Genomic DNA, 20,146 nt, shown 5'->3' with positions numbered 1-20,146 from the left:
CGAAATATTCCATGCAGTTATCCGCATTAAAATTCTTGCGTTGTGCATAACGTTGCTAATATTCAGTGCTGCAAACTATTACATTTAAACGAACAGCTTGGTAAATACATACAACACATTTCATTAGTTGTCAATTAACACATTGAACGCTTAATAATTACCGAGTTTTGTATTGATTGTATTTTATTTATGTAATAATTGTTGAATTTTGTATCGATTGTATTTTATTTATGTGCTTAGATGCTATGTTTAACTATGCTGGCTATGCATATTCGATGATAGGTTGTATACATGTTTTGTATATTTTTATTATATTGTCTGGTGAGGTTACTTGGTTTTTGCCAGTGAGGCTTGCATAATTTATGAGTTTCCAAATTTTTGTTAATTTATTACTTGTATGCTTCACCCACGTTACCTTCGTTTTGAAGGTTAAATCTAAGAATTTGGCCGAAGTTGTAGTCTGGAGAAGTGTTCCACTCATGAACAGTTTTGGAGAATCTTTTTTATGTTTTGTTTGTCTTGTGACTATTACCGATTTAATTTTTGGTACTTTTAATTTATATGATATTTGTAGGTGTATTCTTCTATGTTATTCAATAATGATTGTCCCCCTGACATTTATTTTGCAACGTCTATTTTCTAGGAGGTTGGAGGGCCAGCAAATAATTCCCAGAGGTAATTCTATAGATAATTATCATTTCGAGATTGTTTTCTTATACAGCTTGTCAGAATCATCGGGTTATAGTTGTTTGGTTTGCAGGTTTTCCTTCTTTATGGAACATAAGGACTATTGCTTGCTTCCAAGAAACCGAGATGTAAACAGAACCGAGTGATAAATTAGAGTGCCGTCGTGTGAGGCTGAGTGCCTTTTTTGAGGACTATGCTATCTTCTCTTGGTGTCTTGTTTTGTAGCTTTTATTGCCAGTTTTACTTCCTTTTCCGTGATTGTTTTATTGAGCTGATGTGTAATAGTTTTTTTGTTTCATCTAATTTTGTTATCATATTCTGCGAGTTGGCTGGGAATTTTGGTGAGTATACTGTTTAGTTAAGTTGTACGAAGTTATTAACTTTATTGTATCAGGTCATCCCTGAAGCAATGTCCAATTTTATGTTCAAAGAAAGAAAAAGGATTTCAAACTCTTTTAATGTTATTTAATAATCAATAATGTACGTTCCATTATTATTAATTTCTGCCGACGATTCACAGGCTTCTGAATGTCACTTCTATAAATCTCTTGGGGTTTAGAGGAATACAATGTAGAGAGGGCAGTTTGGCATCTTGATGTATTCTAAGCTCTTTTCAATCAAGATAATTCTGCAAACTTCGGAATCGGTGATAATCAGATAGGGCCAGGATCTGAAGAATAAGGAGGATGTGGAACTAGTCTAGCTTTTCATTCTTTGCAGATGTGATCCTTGCTGCCTGGAGCCGTGCATTATCCTGGTGTAACACAATACCTTTACGATTGATCAAAGCAGGCCTCTTTTCTTTCAATGGAACATTTAAGCTCTTCAACAGTTGAAAATAGAAGTCTGATGTAATCGTTACATTGAGTGGCAGCAATTCAAAGTAGATCACACCAACAATATCCTACCAAACAAATGCTTAACAAGACTTTCCGAGAGTGGAGGTCCATTTTTGGTTGTGTTTTAGCCAGTTTACCTGCACTGAGTTATTGTCTGTAGGGCTTAATACTTTTATAAAATATCTATTTTTCATCTCCGTCACTAACCTGTCCAAAAAAGGTGAGTTACGTTCACAAGAGTACAGAAAAATGCAAATGTCCATTCTTGTTCTAAAGTTGGCTTCTCCCAAATAATGGAGGACCCATTTTCCAAGTTTTGACACCTTTCCAAGTGTTGCAGATGACGGTGAACTGTTGAATTAAGCTTCTGTGATAGTTCTTCAACTGTTACACAATCTACATTAACTGCAGCCAGCAGTAAGTCATCATTAAACTCAACAGGACGACCTAAACGTGGCACATCACTGAAGCTGTAGTCACTTGATCTGAGCTTGTGAAACCATCTTCGACATTTTATTTCATTGAGAGACTCCGCACCATAAACATCCTTGAATGTTTCGTGTAGTTTTAGCTCCACTATTGTCTTTTCTAAACTCCTAAAGCACTATATGCCTAATGTGCTCTTCAGACACATCCATCTTCATAAGGATTTATTTGATTAATGATCTGAAAGAATGGAGTTGGGTTAGGTTTTTGTATTTGTCTGAACATTTTTATGTATGTCCTACTACATATTTTAGTCATTAAAGCCTTCTACAAAGAAATGACGATGCACTTTCTGTATTAAATTTTCGGACATTATTTATGGGATGACCTGGTAGAAATGTGTGTTCATATATGGTTCCTAGTGTGTTTTGGAGGTGTTCTTTAAATGCATTTGCCTTTTCAGAGTTAATGTATGCTATTTGATTTTGTGTTTTTAATGGCGGGTAATTATTGCTTGGACTTCTTGTTATGGTGAATCGTTTCAGGTGTGTCCAGAATTATTTTACCAGTTTTGTCATTAAGTTGTAAACAAAATTTGTCCAAGCTGGCTTGTTTCAGTTGTCAGACTTCATTTCTTAATTTGTTTATTTGTGTTTTTAGTGTGGGATCTCTGCTTTAACCCACCATGGCTAGGTGGTTATGGCTTTCAACTTGTAATTTACAGGTCGTGGATTCAAATCCCCATTACACCAAACATGCTTGACCTTTCAACCGTGGGGACATTACAATGACTAGCTGCCTCCCCTCTAGTCTTACACTGTTAAGTTAAGAATGGCTAGTTCTTAACTAGTCCTCGTGTAGCTTTGCACGCAATTCAAAATAAACAAAATCTCTGCTTTCTATGAAATGTCTTAGTAGCTTCCTTCTGTATTTTATCATTTCTATTATTTCTGCGTGAGGTAGCGGTATTTGTGTTGTTATTGATTGTTTTAGTCTGGATATGGTTTGATATCTGATAGGTACTTGTATGGAATTCTGCTGTTTGCATTTGTTGATTTACAGTAAAAGATAAGTTGCTTACTGTTAAGATCACTGGTTATTATTGTAATGGAGTTATAATTGTTTCTAAAACTCAAGAGGTGTTTTATTCACTGAGCAGTATATTCCTGTTTCTTTTACATTGATTGAATTTTCAGTTTGTACACCTGTGATAATACATTCAGTCGAGGAAGGTTTTGTACTTCCTTTACAATCACTTCACTGAGGTCATTATTACTTGTTTGATCTTTTCTAACCATTGAGTAGCCTTTTATTTTAAATCTATGTGCTTGCATATGGACAGGTTTCATTAATTACAGGTATACCTGGCTTCAATCTCGTGTTTTTTAGAGGTAATTTGACCAGTATATTTACGTGTGCTGCCATGAATTTATTTTGCCATTAAGTCAGTAACTGATTAAATGAGTGGGAGATGTGTTTGTATTTTTATAAGTATTTCTATGCAATTTTTATTTGATTTTGAGTATTGTCTTGAATTCTTTAATTATACTTGTTAGAGCTTCCATTAATGGCTTTTCTATAGTTATTATGGAATTTTGTACTTCTGGTTTTTGTTTGTGTTCCGTCTTTTTCACTTGTGTTTTTGACTGCTGTGGCAGTTCAAAATATAACCCTTTCAATCATTCAAATGGTGGAAAAAGAACAGCAGGTAAACATTATCGGAATTTTAAGAAGAAGCGCAAATAGGTAATTGGACGTCTGTTCAACAAAAGATGTAAACAGGTGATGGAAGGTAAACTTCTGTAGATAGAAAGGAATATTCAGGTAACAAAAATTACGCAGAAGAATAAAATTTTAGCATAAAATAAACAGAAGTGTGTGCATTAAGAAAGAGATTCAAATATATTCTTGAGTTTTTCACTGTTATAATTTGTTTCTAGAAATAACACTGAAGAAATAAACAGTCTGACATAACTTTTTAAACTCTGTCGATCATATAAAGAATAAAAGATATTTGGTATTAATAAATATTTATTTTTTATTGGGTTTTAAGGCAAAATTAATAGCTCCCCAGGAGAATAGCAGTATGTTTGTGTACTTAAGTGCTTGAAACTAGATTTTGATATCTGTGGCTGGTAGAACATGTACCTTTGTGCTTAACTTCAAACTCAAGTGAACATTAAATGTGTTAAAACACCAAAATATTCTTTAATTAATATTTATTCTCCACTTAAAACATTTTAAACACTGACTCTGTATCGTTAAGCATATATGTAGTATAACTTTAGCATTAGGCTCAATAAATAAATGTAAAGTAAGGCTTAACTGAAACTACTTTGTAAATTTTATTTTGCTTTCGGCTACAATTCAATAATGTTAAACTTTTGACTTAAACTGTTTTGTTGTTACATCACGGAAATTATCAAAAAGTAAAGAAAAATTAAACAAACATTTCTAATAAATCAACGTAACCACTGAGCATTGAACATATACATCATTTACCAAGCAGTGTTTGAGCTAAACCTTACGTTAACATTTATGTATTAGACCTTATGCTTAAGTTATATTATACATAGGCCTAAAGATACAGAGTCAAGTGTTTAAAATGTTTTAAGTGACTGTATGAGAAATTTAAAACATATTAACACAATATTAAATGTATACAGTTATTTAGATTAATTTGTTTTGTTTTTTCACAACAGCAACAACAACAAAAAAAACGATAAGAAAACATTGGACATACATATTACACAAATTTGTTTCTTCTGTGTAATATGTATAACTAATGTTTGAAAATGAGTAATGTATGAAAGTAAATAAAAATAACAAATCAACACACCCACAAAATTAGCTTTAGTTATAATTATCCAAACAGTAAACGATTGTGCAAAACCTATACATATACCAAAAAGAAGAAAAGTAATAATCAAACTCTAAATGCAAATTTAAACTAAAGTAACTTACATGATAAAAAAATTATAAAAATGTAACACACCAAATACTGAGAACAAAAGATACGAAAGACCTAGATTAATGTGTGGAACTTAGGTCTGTGTACATAAACTCACTTAACACATACATACCTACTGAGGGTGAGGAATATATATATGCTGAAAAACTTACCACAGATCTGAGAAAGATAACAATACAACACCCATTAGATTACATGTAGGTGCAGTAATTGGTGGAAAGTGCCAATGAAAGAAATACCCTAACAAAAAAACATAAAGTGAAATGAAAAGAAGAAATTGTTGTTCGAATTTAAGACAAAATCATCTCGAACTAAGGTTTGTGCTTCCCCAGCAGGTATCGTTGACCTGGAGACCCGTGTCAGAACTATTGTGTATTATTTTGGGAACTTCATCATCTGCTATATTAAATTTTGAATTCATACAAACAGATTAGGATTAGAAAAAAAGAAATATTTCAAAAAACAAATATGTAGAAACAAAGGAACTCAAGCAAGTGGAAACCTGAAGTTGGAACTAATATCAATGTGTGATTAAACAATCAACAGTTTGTAGTTACATGGAATGCAAGTTAAAATACACTAGAATGCTAATTGAATAAGTGAGGATTTTCTCTAATAATAGAGGGAACCCTTTGCATTAGCATAGATGGTGCAATATGACTGATGTAGGGCAGTCACATGATCAGCACATTCTGAAATAGTGTGAAACTGATGAGGTATAAAAAAACTGGTGAAAGTTGGAGTTGAAGATTTTGCTGTATTTAGTTATGCTTACTCTCTACTTTTCTGCCACATTTTCCACTGACATTATTTATAGTCCTTATCAGGACTAATCTAATCAGTGAATTTTATTTCCAGTGTTTTGTTTATAACTGATAACAAGGCTACCAGAGACTGTTAGTTGACCATATCTGCTTAATAGCAGTTTGAAGTCAATTTTTAATCAATGTTCATCAGAATGAAGACCAGGACAATGATCATCATATCCTTAGGCACCCCACTATCCACTGCCAACCAATACCAGCTCCTCCAAAAAGCTGAAAACTGCTGCTCCCTGAGTACCAAACTCCCAGCAATTCTCCAACCAAGTATACAACTTCGACAAACAAGACCGATGATGCCAAGCTCAAACCTACAACTGACGAACCTACCAATGACCAACCTATCATCATATCAAGAAACTCGACAGTCAAGTCCTTCAGGCTCCATTAATACACCCAAGATACCACCTGCTATTATCATCAAGGGAATACCCATCACCATCTGAACACCAGACATAGCCAAGGAACTCTTAACTTTTCCCAAATTAAGATTTGTAATTGGAGTATCCATAATAAAGGAAGGGAAATTTCGGTGCCCACTGATCCCAACCACCATAGATCCCTAGGAGGGGACACACTACAATGTCAAACAAGGACACTGCAGCAACGCCAGGGTTTCGTGAGCACTGTACCTAAACACCAGCATCAGATACAATGTCCACAACACCTGCTGAGAACATCCAACATTGGTACTTGGTTGACCCTAGGGGTCCACCCCAAAGCTGCCCATCTACAGGAATTCAAGGCCAAAGTGGTGTGTTAGGGTTGGACCTCTTAACCCCTGAGGATCCTCTCCTCCCTTTCATGGGTTGCCATGCATGGCAAACACATGGGTGGATGTTTAGATCTCAGAGGAGGTAAACTGAAAGAACAAAACCTTCCGAGGGGAAGAATTGAGGAAAAAAACAAGACAACTGTAGCTTTCACAAATACATCATTTATTCACTACCATCGTTTTGCTGGCAAAAGAATCATCAAGTAGAGACTGAAAGTTTTTGTAACAGATTTGTATGTGTTTAAATGTAGAATTGGAAGAGACCTTTACATTCACCTAATGGCAAAACGGGTAAGAAGCGAGGATGAGCTTTAGTTAGTTTGGTCATTTAAAAGTTTTTCTGGATTTGTTTTGGACTTTATTTCTAAAATTTCCAGGACATCTAGTTTTTAATTTTTTGCACAGATATGCAATTTTTTTCTGGATTAAATTGGTATTTAATTTCAAGAAGGTGGGATATGGAGGTTGAATCGCTTTTCCTTAATTTCCAATTTCTAGAGTGCTCTTTAATTCTTGTGTCTATGGGATGTCCTGTTTGACCTGCACATACACTGTTGCAGTCTTGACATATTAATTGGTAAAAACCACTGTTGCTGTACATTTTGTATTCATTCTTTGTTGTTACAAAACGTTTTCCTGAGCTGTTTTTACAGCAGAAGGGCAGTGTGTAGATTTTGTATCCCACCTTATTAAAACTAAACACCAATTTGATCTAGAAAAAAAACAAACTTGCAAAATCTTACATAACTGTGAAAAGGATAAAAAACTAAATAGCTTGGAAATAAATAAAGTCTAAAAACAACTATTTATACAGCTGTTCCATAATTCATACACAAAAGGTAAGAAAATCAAGCAAGATAGATAAATTTTTTTAATTAAAATATATACATGTACAATTTCATTTATCATTTTATACCACTAAAAATGTTCACAGTAAAAAAAAAATCTTACATAACTTTTATATTCACACTGACTTCTTTAGAGAGGAACTACTTTCTTGTAATTTAGAAAAGAGATGGTGAATTCTCTGCCTGTATTAAAAAGAAACAAAAATAAAATCCTGAAATACCCTTTAACAAAAACATATCTGCAGCTAAAACATAAAAATGTATACATTTTTTAAAATTTATATACAGGTGTTTTGTATGCAAGTACAATGCCTTTTTAAAATCATAAACATATACTTTCAGATATATATGCTTAGGTAAAGTTCACATATGGTACTGGCTATCTCATAGATGCTTGTACGAAGTTAGTAATTCCGTGTTGGGGTAAACTCATCTAAAGGAATGACACAGATACTTATACAAATTGGTATAAGTAACGAGTTTTCTTTCTAACATACGTCATTTGAAATATTTTGGATATAGATCACAAGTTCCCAAACTGTGGTCTGTGGAAAGGTTTGATAATTATAGAAGAGTTTCTACAGTCTAGAACAAACTCAATACTGAAGACGTTTAGTTATACAAGAAGGAATAACATGTATATACTAAGTTGAAAAAACCTAAACAAGTTGTTTTAAAAAAAACAAAGTATGAACAACTGGTGACTTTCATTTTGTTAATCATGTTGGCATTTCTACTTGTGATTTTGAAAATATCCAAGCCTTCAAACAATGACCTACCATGTAGTCATTTATTTCATAGGTCAGTACATGCTGGGTCAATAACTTTTAAATGTAACTGTATATACTAGAGACCCCTTTACAAAATTAATTAGCGACTATATTTTAAATCATATACATTACAGTTAATGTGTTATGTACTGGCTTTCAGAACCGACATTTAAATTTGTAACATGGCAAAACATACATATAGCTTTACAGATATCGGGTCAGTCAGTTTCATCAAGCACATGAACAGAAAGCTAAATCATATTTATGTCACTGTAGTTTTCACAATACACTTTTCAATTTAAGTGCTTAAAGCCACTAAGAAATGAAATAAAAAGTACAATTGAGTTAAATTTTTAGAAACAATGAATGTAAGAATGTAAAATAACAGAGGAGAAAAATATTTTCAGTGTCATAAAATTATAAAGGTCTCAAAAAATATATTTACAGAAAGATGTGACAATTAAAACAAACAAGTAAATATAATCTATTTCATACAGATAGTGTTTTTCTGAAAGTAGCTGTCATTTTATTACAGAAGATGTGGACAATAATGAAGTGGACATATGTTTAAAATGCTTTTCAATAAAAATATACTTTAAGTGTTAAAAGCTTGTAACTTTGAAGTTTATATTGATTTTTTATAACATAAATCATTCCAGATTTCAAAACTATTAATATCAAGCACAATTAACTTTTTTAGTTCCTGTACTACAAATTGCAGTATCTTTAATAACAAATTACAATATTTGTTTTATCTTAAGCATAAGGTTTTAAACACATCTGAATACAACCAAATCAATGAAATACAATATAATGTAGCCTCTCTGAAATGCTTTAAAACAGTACAAATTTTAGTACAAGTTAAACATACCGTAGTAAATTATCTTGCCCAACTCCTCGTTTTTCTTCAATCTCTTCCACTGTTTTAGTCAAAACTGACACTATGTTTGTTATTAAAGTAGGTGAAAGGTTCAACAGGAATTCAAGAACTTTGAAGGTTTTTCCTGTTGCCCATGGTAGATGATGTCTCACAAAAGTTTTCGTCACTTCTAGAATTACTGAACTGTGGGTAGAGAAATTATACATTCACCAACAATTTAAACATAAATGTAATTTTTAGCCTTAAACTCTAGAGAGTAAAAATATAAAAAAATAACTGGTATAAAAAGTATTAAAAATATTATTTTACCAGAAGAGATTGTTCTTTTCTTCAATCAAAGATGTAAGTAAAGTTACAAGTTTTACCTGGAATTTTGAAAATGGCTAAAAAGTATATATTTAAAGCTTTATTTTATACTCTACACAAACTATAATTCTAAAAACTTAAGAATAAAAGGCAAAGAAGATTATGCAATAACATGCCAACCATACACACTATTATCTGTCACATCCAGAGCTGATGTAGCTCTGACCAGTCCAACTGAATATGACAGACATATATCATCAACTGCTATGATGTAAACCTGAATAGGAAAGTTAATTATTGTTATTATCAACTTCATTCAAGCAATTTGTACTTAATTAGGGCAAGGACTAATAACACATTTATTTCTACCAACAGATATTTAAACCTGACCTTTAAAATAAGTGACATAAATTTCTGAAAATGTCTTTGTCAATTTAAAAAAATATTAATAACACAAAAAAGAAATATTACAAAAATAGAAGTTTTCAAGACAAGTCAATAAACTAAAACAACTTCATTGACCTTCTACAAAAGATTTGTAATTTTTACTGAAAGCTTCCAGTATTTCTTGAAGATGCACTTAATCATACATATATATAAATATATTATATAAATTGAAATTTTCCTAAAACTTTTAATTTTGTAGAGATTATATGAATAGAATAACATATTTGTTTTTATTCTATGGTCGCTGCAGCTTATATTTCATTTTCCAATAAAGTGCACAAAATAAAAAATAAAATCATACAGTTTGAAAATACATATAATTATGTACATACACTTATACATAAGAATAAATTATATAAAAATTACTAAAACTTTTAATTTTGTAAAGTCTATACATTCAAGTTTTTTTTTTGTTTTAAATGATCTCTAAGCTTACATTTATTCAACTAATTAAGTATGTAAAATTACAAAAACAAGTTATCCATGTCTCAAAGCTTGCAAACTTTCTTGAAGAAACACTTACTACATTTGGAATAATAATATGTATAGTTTCACAATTACACAACTTCAAGGTTAATTAAATTAACTGATTTTTAACCAGTTATAATTTAAAGGTAAAATGAATATGTATAGTGCTGGAGTTAAATTATTACATTGACAATAATGAACAACAACTTAATAAAGAATAGATACATACTAATAATTACAGGTTTGTAATGGTTTATGAGTAGCTGACAGCACAACTTTCATAAAGTCCTTTAGATGGGGCAAAATGGATGAGTTCTCACAATTCAACAGGAGATCCAAAACTGACCCAAACACAATGGTCACAATTCTGCAAGTATTTAAAATAAGTTATGAAAATTCTATGATATTGGTCTTATTAGATTTTACCATTCAGGTCGAATTTATGTAGTTTGTGTGTGAATATATGGAATATTTAAGAAAAAAAAAAAAGAAGTTAAACCGACTCCATCCCAACTATATTTCTTCCTTTGTAATTCTCTTGAAATAGTACTAGCCTCAACAGTGGAAATACTGCTGTAATACTGCATGTTGTGTCAGAATGTTTATAATCCTGTTCTTCAGTGTTAAAGCAAGATGATGTCTAGAGGTTAGGCCTTTCCCTTATGTTGAATAAGAATGTCAAGTCATGTAGATAGCGTTAGAATAAATCTGACATTTCTTTTTTATAGAAAAAATCTTGAGAAGAAAAGCTTGTTAATCAATTCACCAGTCTAATATAAAGTATGTATACTGTACTTGATGCTTTGATATAAATAAAGATTTCCTATTTTGCATTATATATTGTGTACAGGATCTTTATTTCTTTCTTAAAAATCAGTAAGTTTATTCAACTTCCAATTTGCTTTGTAATTTATAATGCTGATACTCTTGTTATAAAGTCAACATATGTAATTCTTTGCAGAAATTGGTTAATCTGAAAATACCACAGAGGGAAAGGATAAAAAAACTTAGGTCTGTAATTTTGACCAGCCTGATTTAAAGGGTTAAATATCTATGTACAATACTGGATTATTAAATGAACAATACAGAGCATCAACTTAATAGAGAGCAGATACAGGATTCAAAAGGCACAAACTATAGTTAAAAACCATGGTCACAATTTTGTAAGTATTTAAAACAATTTGTTCATTCTTAAGAAAATTCTATGAAATTGGTTTTATTACATTTTACCATTTATTTGCAATAGGTGGAAGAGATAATTTTAGGTGCTGTGACCATGGGATATTATTGTGAAATTATCTGTTTTCACTAATGTGCATACTGGCCTTACCAAAACACTTTAATTTAAATTAATTTAAAGCAGTACCTTTTTTTTAATTGAAGGAATGGTATTTTCTCTAGTAGATGTATTCATAATTGAGAGGTAGAGTTTGTAATTAGACAAAAATGGTTGTTCAATGAGGTGTTGAGTCTAAGAGGACAAGACTGTAAATGACACTGACCCTCCTGCAACCATAAACTTGAGAAGATAGAATGATACTGGGTGCAGCTAGAATGGCAGATCAAGCATTGCCACTGAGAATATGTGTTTGTGTTTTACTTATAGCAAAGCCACATCAGGCTATCTGCTGAGTCCACAGAGGAGAATCAAACCCCTAATTTTAACATTGTAAATACATGGACTTTCTACTGTACAAGAGAAGCATTGAATGGCCAAGGGTCATTGAGGTAGAATGGCATCTAGTAAGCTTGAAACTAGGGGAGGTCTATACAGACCATCATCAGCCAGAGTACCACAGCTCCAGTTTTGGTGAAGGACTGTTACACTGCTGGTGAGACAGTGGTCACCCATGGGTAAATACAATGAACCATGTGGCAATAGTGAAACTCTCCAAGAAAGCAGGTATCCTTCTAAGTCAATCATGCATTATGCAGAGCTATAAGGTAAGCTGCTGAGATTAACTCGTTGCTCTGCCACCATGGATCAGAAAATAACTACCTGTTGGGCTTACTAAGTATATCTACATTCACAAACCTTTGACACCAGTGGCATTTCAGCAAGCACAGGCCAATAACCTGCAAGAGAGACTTTGGCAGCATTACAAGTCTCTGTGAGTGAAACTAAAAACAGACTTAATCCTGATGTTCAAAGATTAAGAAGATTTGAATGATTTTTTGATGCATTTCAGATTAATAACTACTAAAAAATGCTGAACTCAGTGCAGGTAGTCCAATGCTTAAAACTGAACTTAAACAGTTCAGCTCCAAAATACAGTTGTGACCAAGTTACACAATCAATTTGACCTAGTAGAAAATCAACCAATTCATCAAATCAAATATAAAGCTTGAAAAAGAAATGTCAGGAAGAATCTGACCACTTATGGATTATATGTGTCACCTGCTCAGTAATGGTTACCCTGCAATGACTTTACTAGAATGAAAAAGACATCTTCCTGGATAACTTTGTTGAGATTAATCAATGCAGTTTCAGTTGTGACAATGTATGTATTGATAACTCTGAGCCTAACTTTTGAGAGGAAGAAGCCCACAGTTTACTTAATCAGACACCTCACCGATGTTGAATTCCAGTCATTTGATGCAACCATACTAGTTTCCAGTAAACAAGCAGGGATTTCCAAGTTATCCCATGGTTTAAATGCTACAGCCTATACAACTGATGCTTCTGCCTAGAGGAGGAGTAAGCAATTGCTTCACTTGTAATCTGATGGGGCACTGGTGAATGAGCTACCGCTAATATGCTGACAGCAAAAGCAGAAATATTACTGATTACAACGAATGGAATAGCAAGTGTCCTGGAACTACCAGCACCCATACTCTGCCAAGCAGAAAATTTGGCACAGTTACTGGTTTTGACCAATGGCTCAATAGGTCCACAAGAACCAACAGAAAGTGGTGAATACTGCCATAACCATTCTGAAAAACTTAATAGAACTCATGCTGGGCAATGCTACAGACTTGAGTAAGCATGACAAACTACTTGAAATGAAGGGTTTGTAGTAAGTTAAGCTCTTTTAAGGTTGCACAAAACTTGGTTCAAATTTATGATGGTACAAGGGAGTGAGATCACGTTCCTGGCTGAAAGATGAATGGCCAAAATAGTAGTATAATTTGTGATATATGAAGTTTTTCAAGTGAAACCATTACTTGGGCCAGTGAATACAGACTACAGAATACTTTATAATATTATATAATTCTATTCTTCCCTGTTATTACTTAAAGTGTCAAAATATTGCAGAAACTTGGTTATACTTGAATTTGATTATATGTTTGTGAATGTTAATTAGAAACTGTACAAAAGTTTTTTACAAAAATTCTCATTAAATATAAAGAAAGTAGGCAAACTTTAATTCAGTAATCTTTAAAAATTACTAAAAATAATTATATGTTATATAACTAGATCACATAAGCTTTCAAGATAATTATCACATGTAAATCAACAATAGTTTTATCCTTAAACTAATCACAGAAAATTCTTTTGTTATTCAGATTTTCTCAACGAGATCTGTAGCTGAGTGACACAGTGGCCAGACAGTTCGATACTGAATATTTTGTTCCAAAACATTTTGACACTGGTCTTTTTGTTACTAGGGTATTTTGCTACCTGATAATTTTATATCATAATCTCCCTTACATATCTTATTTAAGATTATAAATAAAAATAGTTCATCAGTATTAGTTCACTACACAAACATTCCAGTCAGTAAAATATTAAAAAATATTAGCTTATTAGAGAAACACTCTTTCAAAATAACAAAAAAGGCTTATGTGTTGTAAAACATTTTATTTAATATGATGAAAAATCTTTACTTTTTAAACAATGAATTAGGTTGTGAGCAATTCCATGAAAATAGTGGAGTTTATTTGCTGGATTATGAGCCTGTAGCCCAGCCACTGGCTCAAAATTGTTGTCAAGTCATAATAAGTCACTTATACATAGCTGGAACAGGTAGTGAAATACCACAATAAGGAAAAGAATGGAAGTGAAATGTCCAAGAACAATATTTTCAGTAGTGAACTGAACCAAGTGACACAGTAGATCATCCATAAGTATTTCCTTTACACAAGTTTTGCAGATATTAACAGCATAAATATAATGTTTCAGAATTATTTTCTGTTCAATTTCAAACCTGATTTTTATGAAATCTTCTGCTCTTGTAAAAAGCTCCATCAGAAACAACACAGCCTAGAAAATGAAAATTAATAATTTAAAAGTTATCTCTAATATTTCTTTAGTTTCCACCATTAGCTAATATATATATATATACACACAAGGCTTTTTATGCACATTTTAGGCCAGAAGTACTTAAGTTATGAGACACTACAAATCATGGAATAAGACAGACTCATTAAAACATATATTCAGTGAATTATAAAGTATGCTGTGTTGTATTTAATGATTTGTTAAAAGTTATGGAGAAAGCTGGATTGTAAGAAATTATCCCCAAAATTTTAAGATATGAATTAAAGAGAAACAAGGTACTACAAATTATCAACAGTCACTTGCACAAAAAACACCAACTGCAATATGAACATTAAATATAAGTATGTGATACCCTTTACAGTCACTTAAAAAATGTTCTCAGCTGTGTTCAGTGAAGGATTCTTTCCACAGTAGGTGGTGACAAGCATGTGGGAACTGCATCTGGCCCTCAAATGTAAATAAAAATCATTATATATCACCAGTTTGTCTACAAAAAATAGTGTTCGGCATGCAAGGTATGGGGAATGACTACACTAAAATTCTCCCAGTACCTCTTTTGTGTGTGTGTAGTTATGAACAGCTAGTGTGGTGTCTGAAAAGTTTGTTACCTTTGTTCTTCACAATACCATTACTATGTTGATTGTTGTTGTTGCCTGTATGCTTCTACAGTAACACAAGTCATGCCCATGACACAATTTACAAAAACATGACAGCCTATTTCTATGTACAAATTCAGTAATGTTTGAATTATACATAAAAATTCTGTATGCAAACCAATCAAGACAGCTTTAACTGCATAGATTTCTTACTGAATAACAACAACAAGATGGTTCTATTCACCATATGTATTTTTAAATGAATTTTACTAACATTAACACTGTCAGTTATTAAGCCGATTTGTAACTTGCTACCTTTCTTATTGGCTATGATTTGAGGTTTTATAAATGATCAGTTTATAATTACTGGAACTTGGAATTTTAAAAATTTAAGTAAAACTTATTTAATGCTAATAAATGAAATAACTGATGCTACAAAAGTAATTAGTTTTATACATTACTAGTTTTAAAAACTAACTTATTATTGAGACACACAGTGTGTTGTGTGGCCGTAACAAGCTACAGGACACATTGTGTGTTATGAACAAGAGTGATAGTTCAGCAATTTTCCATTTTCTGTAGCTTGGACTGTGATAATCCAACCTACCCAAATACTTTCAGTGAAAGTACTCTGATATACCCTTACTTCAAATACCAAATTTCAAGCAATCCATTAAGAAATAGAGGAGATAGAAATCTCCACTTTTGGATGAATTTGTTACTCTGTTTTTGTTTCTTTGTACTAAAGAATAGAAACTTTATTTGATAGAAAAACATACTTTTATGGATATTTTTTTTCAAGTTTGGTACGCTGATCAATTGTTACAACATACAATTAGGTATCAAATTTGATCTCAAAGTCTAAATGTGGGCCACACATCCAAAGTTATTCAACAAAAATGCTCAATTTTGACCAGCCTGATTTAAAGGGTTAAATGTCTATGTACAATACTGGATGTAAATTATTAAATGAACAATACAGAGCATCAACTTAATACAGAACAGATACAAGATTCAAGAGGTACAAAACTGAATTAAAAACTATGGTCACAATTTTGCAAGTATTTAAAACAATTTGTTCATTCTTAAGAAAATTCTATGAAATTGGTTTTGAACAAAAAAGTGTGCCTTGGTTAACTGATGAATGAATATTTGCTAACAAATTCTTATTGGTACTATAGGTGAAACTACCAGTTTGGGTGCCACTTTTGATTTTTTCACTTTTTTAAGTTGCATGTTCAATTCTTTTTTAGGCAGCATTTTTTCCAAACTTAAGATCTTTCTGATTATATTGTTGTTTATCTAGTCAACAAATGTGAAAATGATTAAAAAAATATCATACATTAACATGAGTAAGACAAATATTATGCAATGTAACATAATCAATAAATCTGTAACGGTTTCCTTTTAACATAATGTATAACATAACAGAACTATGAAATTAAGTGTTGAGAAGTTTACCTGATTCAACAAAAGACGTTCTAACACTAACAAGATCAGAAGTAAAGTTCTAATTGTTAGATCTTACTGTTTATCTCATTATGAAATTATATAATTTATGATAAAATGCAAGTAAGTTATGTTCATGCTGACAAGATTCAATCTAATGCTAAGTGCTGGAATCAACTACTCTCACACTCTTAAGAGAGACAAAAGTTACTTCTTAGAACTTTTATCTTTTTGGCAGTATAACAAAATTTAATAAAGGTTTTGTCTTTCTTGTTTGAAAGTTCTGACAGTCTGTCATAAGGTTCTGTTCCTCAACATATACTTTACTGAGGCTGTCTTAATTCCTACTACATTATCTGCTTTCTTGTGCTTCAAGCAAGTTTTCCTAAACTTTGTTCCACCTGCTTCAATTGCCTTTTTTTTTTTTTTAAAGGGACCTCAATTCTTGATCTCCTCCTTTCACCCAACTCAGCTTGTCTCACTCTCTCTTCTTTTTTCTCACCAAACTGTTCCATGGCTGTTGTTCTACTCTTCTTATAGATTGGATGGGAGGTTTTATATTGGTTACAAGTTATTTATTGAATAAAAGGTTTTTTCATTGTCTACTTTTTTTTAATGTTTTCATATTTGATGAAAATTTCACAATTTTTGAAAGGAGGGAATATTCCACATCTCTGCATTTTTAAGGTGACAACTGTATTTCAGTTGAAATCAACTCTTACTGCTATGTCCCATTTGATGTATAATTGCTGTTTATGACCAGCAGCTGACAAATATTAGGCATGTCAAAACAAAATGAATTTCAACAGGTGATGCACAAGGCAATTTTCCTACAATGTATTTTATTCTTCAACATTGCAGACAATCTGCAAGAGATGATTAGTAAATAACAGCTTCTGCCAGATATAACTGACAACAGAATCAAGGAAATCTTGCAATGTCATAAGCACTGCATTTCTTTTTTCAAACTTTGATCTTATCTACAGAGGAAGTACAGCTTTGTTGGTTCTCCAATTGTCATATGCTTGTTATCCAACTGCTAACTGATTGTGTCTACCTTGCGAAATGAACCAGTCACGACATCAATTTTTAGTAAGTGAAGTATAAACTTTGCTAGGAGTTTTGTCATTGAAACATGTAGTATGGAGATTCTAAACTTCTATTTTGGCTCACAAACCAGTTGCAAACCAATAAAATAGCTTTAGTGAAAAAAACACCTTGTTCAGGATATAAATAAATAAACTATTATCTATTTTCAAAATCTGACTCTTTCAAGGATTCTTACAACATAATTTTGGTTTGTAACCCCTTGGGTTGAGTAATGCTGGTGTAGCACAGCACATGCATCAAGGGACTAGTATCCTGATATTTCTAAGGAAGTGCATCAAAGACTGGCTTCAATGATCCAAAGAAGTGCAGATTTATTGATCCTGCAGGGGTCAAAGTGCACACATCACAGTGTTTTACAGTAACATTCAACATTTAATTGAGCAATTATCATTTATATCAATAAACTTAGTATTAAAATATAGTTAATAAATCAAATTTGAATATTATACAAGTTTTAATTTCTCAGTCTTCACTTATATGTATTACATTCATCTTTGCTTGAAATTGCCCATTCAACATTTTAGCTCTTATTTTTTGCCTCCAATCATTTTGTTATACTAAAAAAAAACACCTCATGCCACACCATCCTAACTAACATTATTATTTATTCATTATTTCTAATGAATAAAAATTATACTTTTTCTGTACTGAAAATATATTTCTGATAGATACTTCCTCCATTTACTTAAACAGCTATTCTCATTTACTACTGTCCTTTATATGTAAAAAGATTTTTTTTTCCCATGATAAAAGCCTTGAGCTCCAACATATCTTGCAATATAATGGTTTAATTGTGTATGTTACGTAAATCGTAATATAACATCTTTCCATCATTAGAAGTGCATCACACTTTTCTGACACATGTAATTCTTTCTATAAAATTGAACTACTGCTTTGAGGTTTTTCAGAAAATGGAAGCACCAGCTTCAGTGAGGAAGAAGGGCATGTACCTATTGGAAATATACTTTCAGTATCAGAAAATTTCAATGTTTGATACAGTACATTACCTCTTTTCACACAAATAGCTAGAATTGCATACCAAATAAGTGGAGAGCCTAGTGTGAGAAAAAAAACAAAGAAGCATTTCTCAAAAGCACCCAAATAACCTCTTAAAAGAGTAGATCCTTGCATTAGTGAATCATATGTGGGATACTGTACTACTTCTGTACCAGGTGTACTCTCTGCCCAGTATAGAAAATGTATTGAAGACATGGGCTGAAAATGAGAGGAGAGCATCTAAATAGAAGAAAACAAAGATGGGAAAGGAAACAGAACTACAATGTATCAGAATCTCAATCCAATGGAGTACATTATTGTGGGTGAGAGTAAAAAGATGTGTCCCGAGGTGTACGATAGATCATACATAGCAAATAAACTGAACCAAAATAGCTGAATCCTTTGTGGGCATTTAACATTTTTATGTATGATGTAAATTCAAGACAAGTCTAGGAAAGAGATGCATATATGTGATGAGAAAAAATGTTGTGCAATGCAGATGAAGAACAGTTATATAATGACAATTTATTAAGAAAGAAAAGCAAGTCAAATACAAATTAAAGATGCTTCCAGAATTAAATGTCATTGACATCAGTACCTCTGTGAGAATCCCAGATTCTCAAAAACAGTAGAATTGATGTGAAGAGAAGTTGGTTGGTTTTGTCTTTTACTGCACAAAGCAACTAAGTTATCTGCACCAAACATTTAGTAAAAAGTTATAATTAAAGTAATATTAGTAAAATTCATAAAAGGAAATTAAAGTAAAACAAAACAAAGTTTTAAAAAAACATAAATAGCATTAAAACCAATGTTTACATCTAGTCTACAGTGGTAAGAGAAAAAACTATAACAATACAAGTTGTAAAGGACTTTCTGTAGCATAATTGTAATTATCATAATTTGCCAGGAAGACTAACCGGTTAGTTCAAAAACCACTGTTAGTCACTTGAAGTTGGCCTTTCCAGTCCTGGTTCCAAGTTATTTGACATTATGGCCATTTTCAGAAAGTAAATTAATAAACGTTTTAAAACATCTGTAGCAAAATTTTAATTATAACTCGCCAGGATGACTAACAGTGTTAATCACCTAAAGTTGGCCTTTCTAGTCCTGGTTTCAAGTTATTTCACATTACAGCCATATTCTAATTTCAAATCAAACTAGATGTACTTTGATTCTCAAAAGGATAGCACATTAAAAATATCTAAATTAAAAAACTTAAATAGCATTAAAAAGATTAATGACCTTTAAAAAACTAAAAACATTTCTCAGGTGGACAGTGTCACCATCGCCAATAACACTGTCTAACGTTATGGATAAACCTTGGGATAGAACATGTTCAAAATGGTGCCATCGTTAACAATCATAATGATGACAAGACAGTAAAATGTGGCTTATTGTGACCTGAGTGTCACATAGATAACATATTGGTGCATCAGTCCCAGATAATCGAAAATGATGAGTTAAAAAACTTTGTCCAATGCATAGTCTAGTTAGAACAACTTCCTCTTTCCAATCCTTAAGTTAGCAAGACAGCT

At 32.0% G+C, this 20,146-nt stretch overlaps 1 protein-coding gene across 8 annotated transcripts in view; it reads right to left on the bottom strand.

The window, feature by feature from the left end:
- Positions 1-2,102: 2,102 nt before the first annotated feature.
- The window catches only part of LOC143239982 (protein MMS22-like), a 213,586-nt gene continuing 195,542 nt past the window's right edge, over positions 2,103-20,146 (bottom strand). For 7 of the 8 annotated variants that reach the window (XM_076481705.1, XM_076481707.1, XM_076481704.1 and 4 more), the window contains 4 exons: positions 14,387-14,442; positions 10,468-10,605; positions 9,009-9,200; positions 7,373-7,550 (listed from right to left, as the gene is read on the bottom strand). In XM_076481705.1, coding sequence (XP_076337820.1) covers positions 7,484-7,550; positions 9,009-9,200; positions 10,468-10,605; positions 14,387-14,442 — 453 coding nt within the window. In that variant the 3' untranslated portion in view covers positions 7,373-7,483. Of the gene's footprint in view, positions 2,193-7,372; positions 7,551-9,008; positions 9,201-10,467; positions 10,606-14,386; positions 14,443-20,146 lie in introns of those variants that run through there. The other variant, XM_076481706.1, reaches the window with a different exon arrangement.

This window comes from Tachypleus tridentatus, chromosome 13 (assembly GCF_004210375.1).
Source record: "Tachypleus tridentatus isolate NWPU-2018 chromosome 13, ASM421037v1, whole genome shotgun sequence".
Taxonomy (NCBI): domain Eukaryota; kingdom Metazoa; phylum Arthropoda; class Merostomata; order Xiphosura; family Limulidae; genus Tachypleus; species Tachypleus tridentatus.
This window is presented reverse-complemented; position numbering and strand designations above follow the sequence as displayed.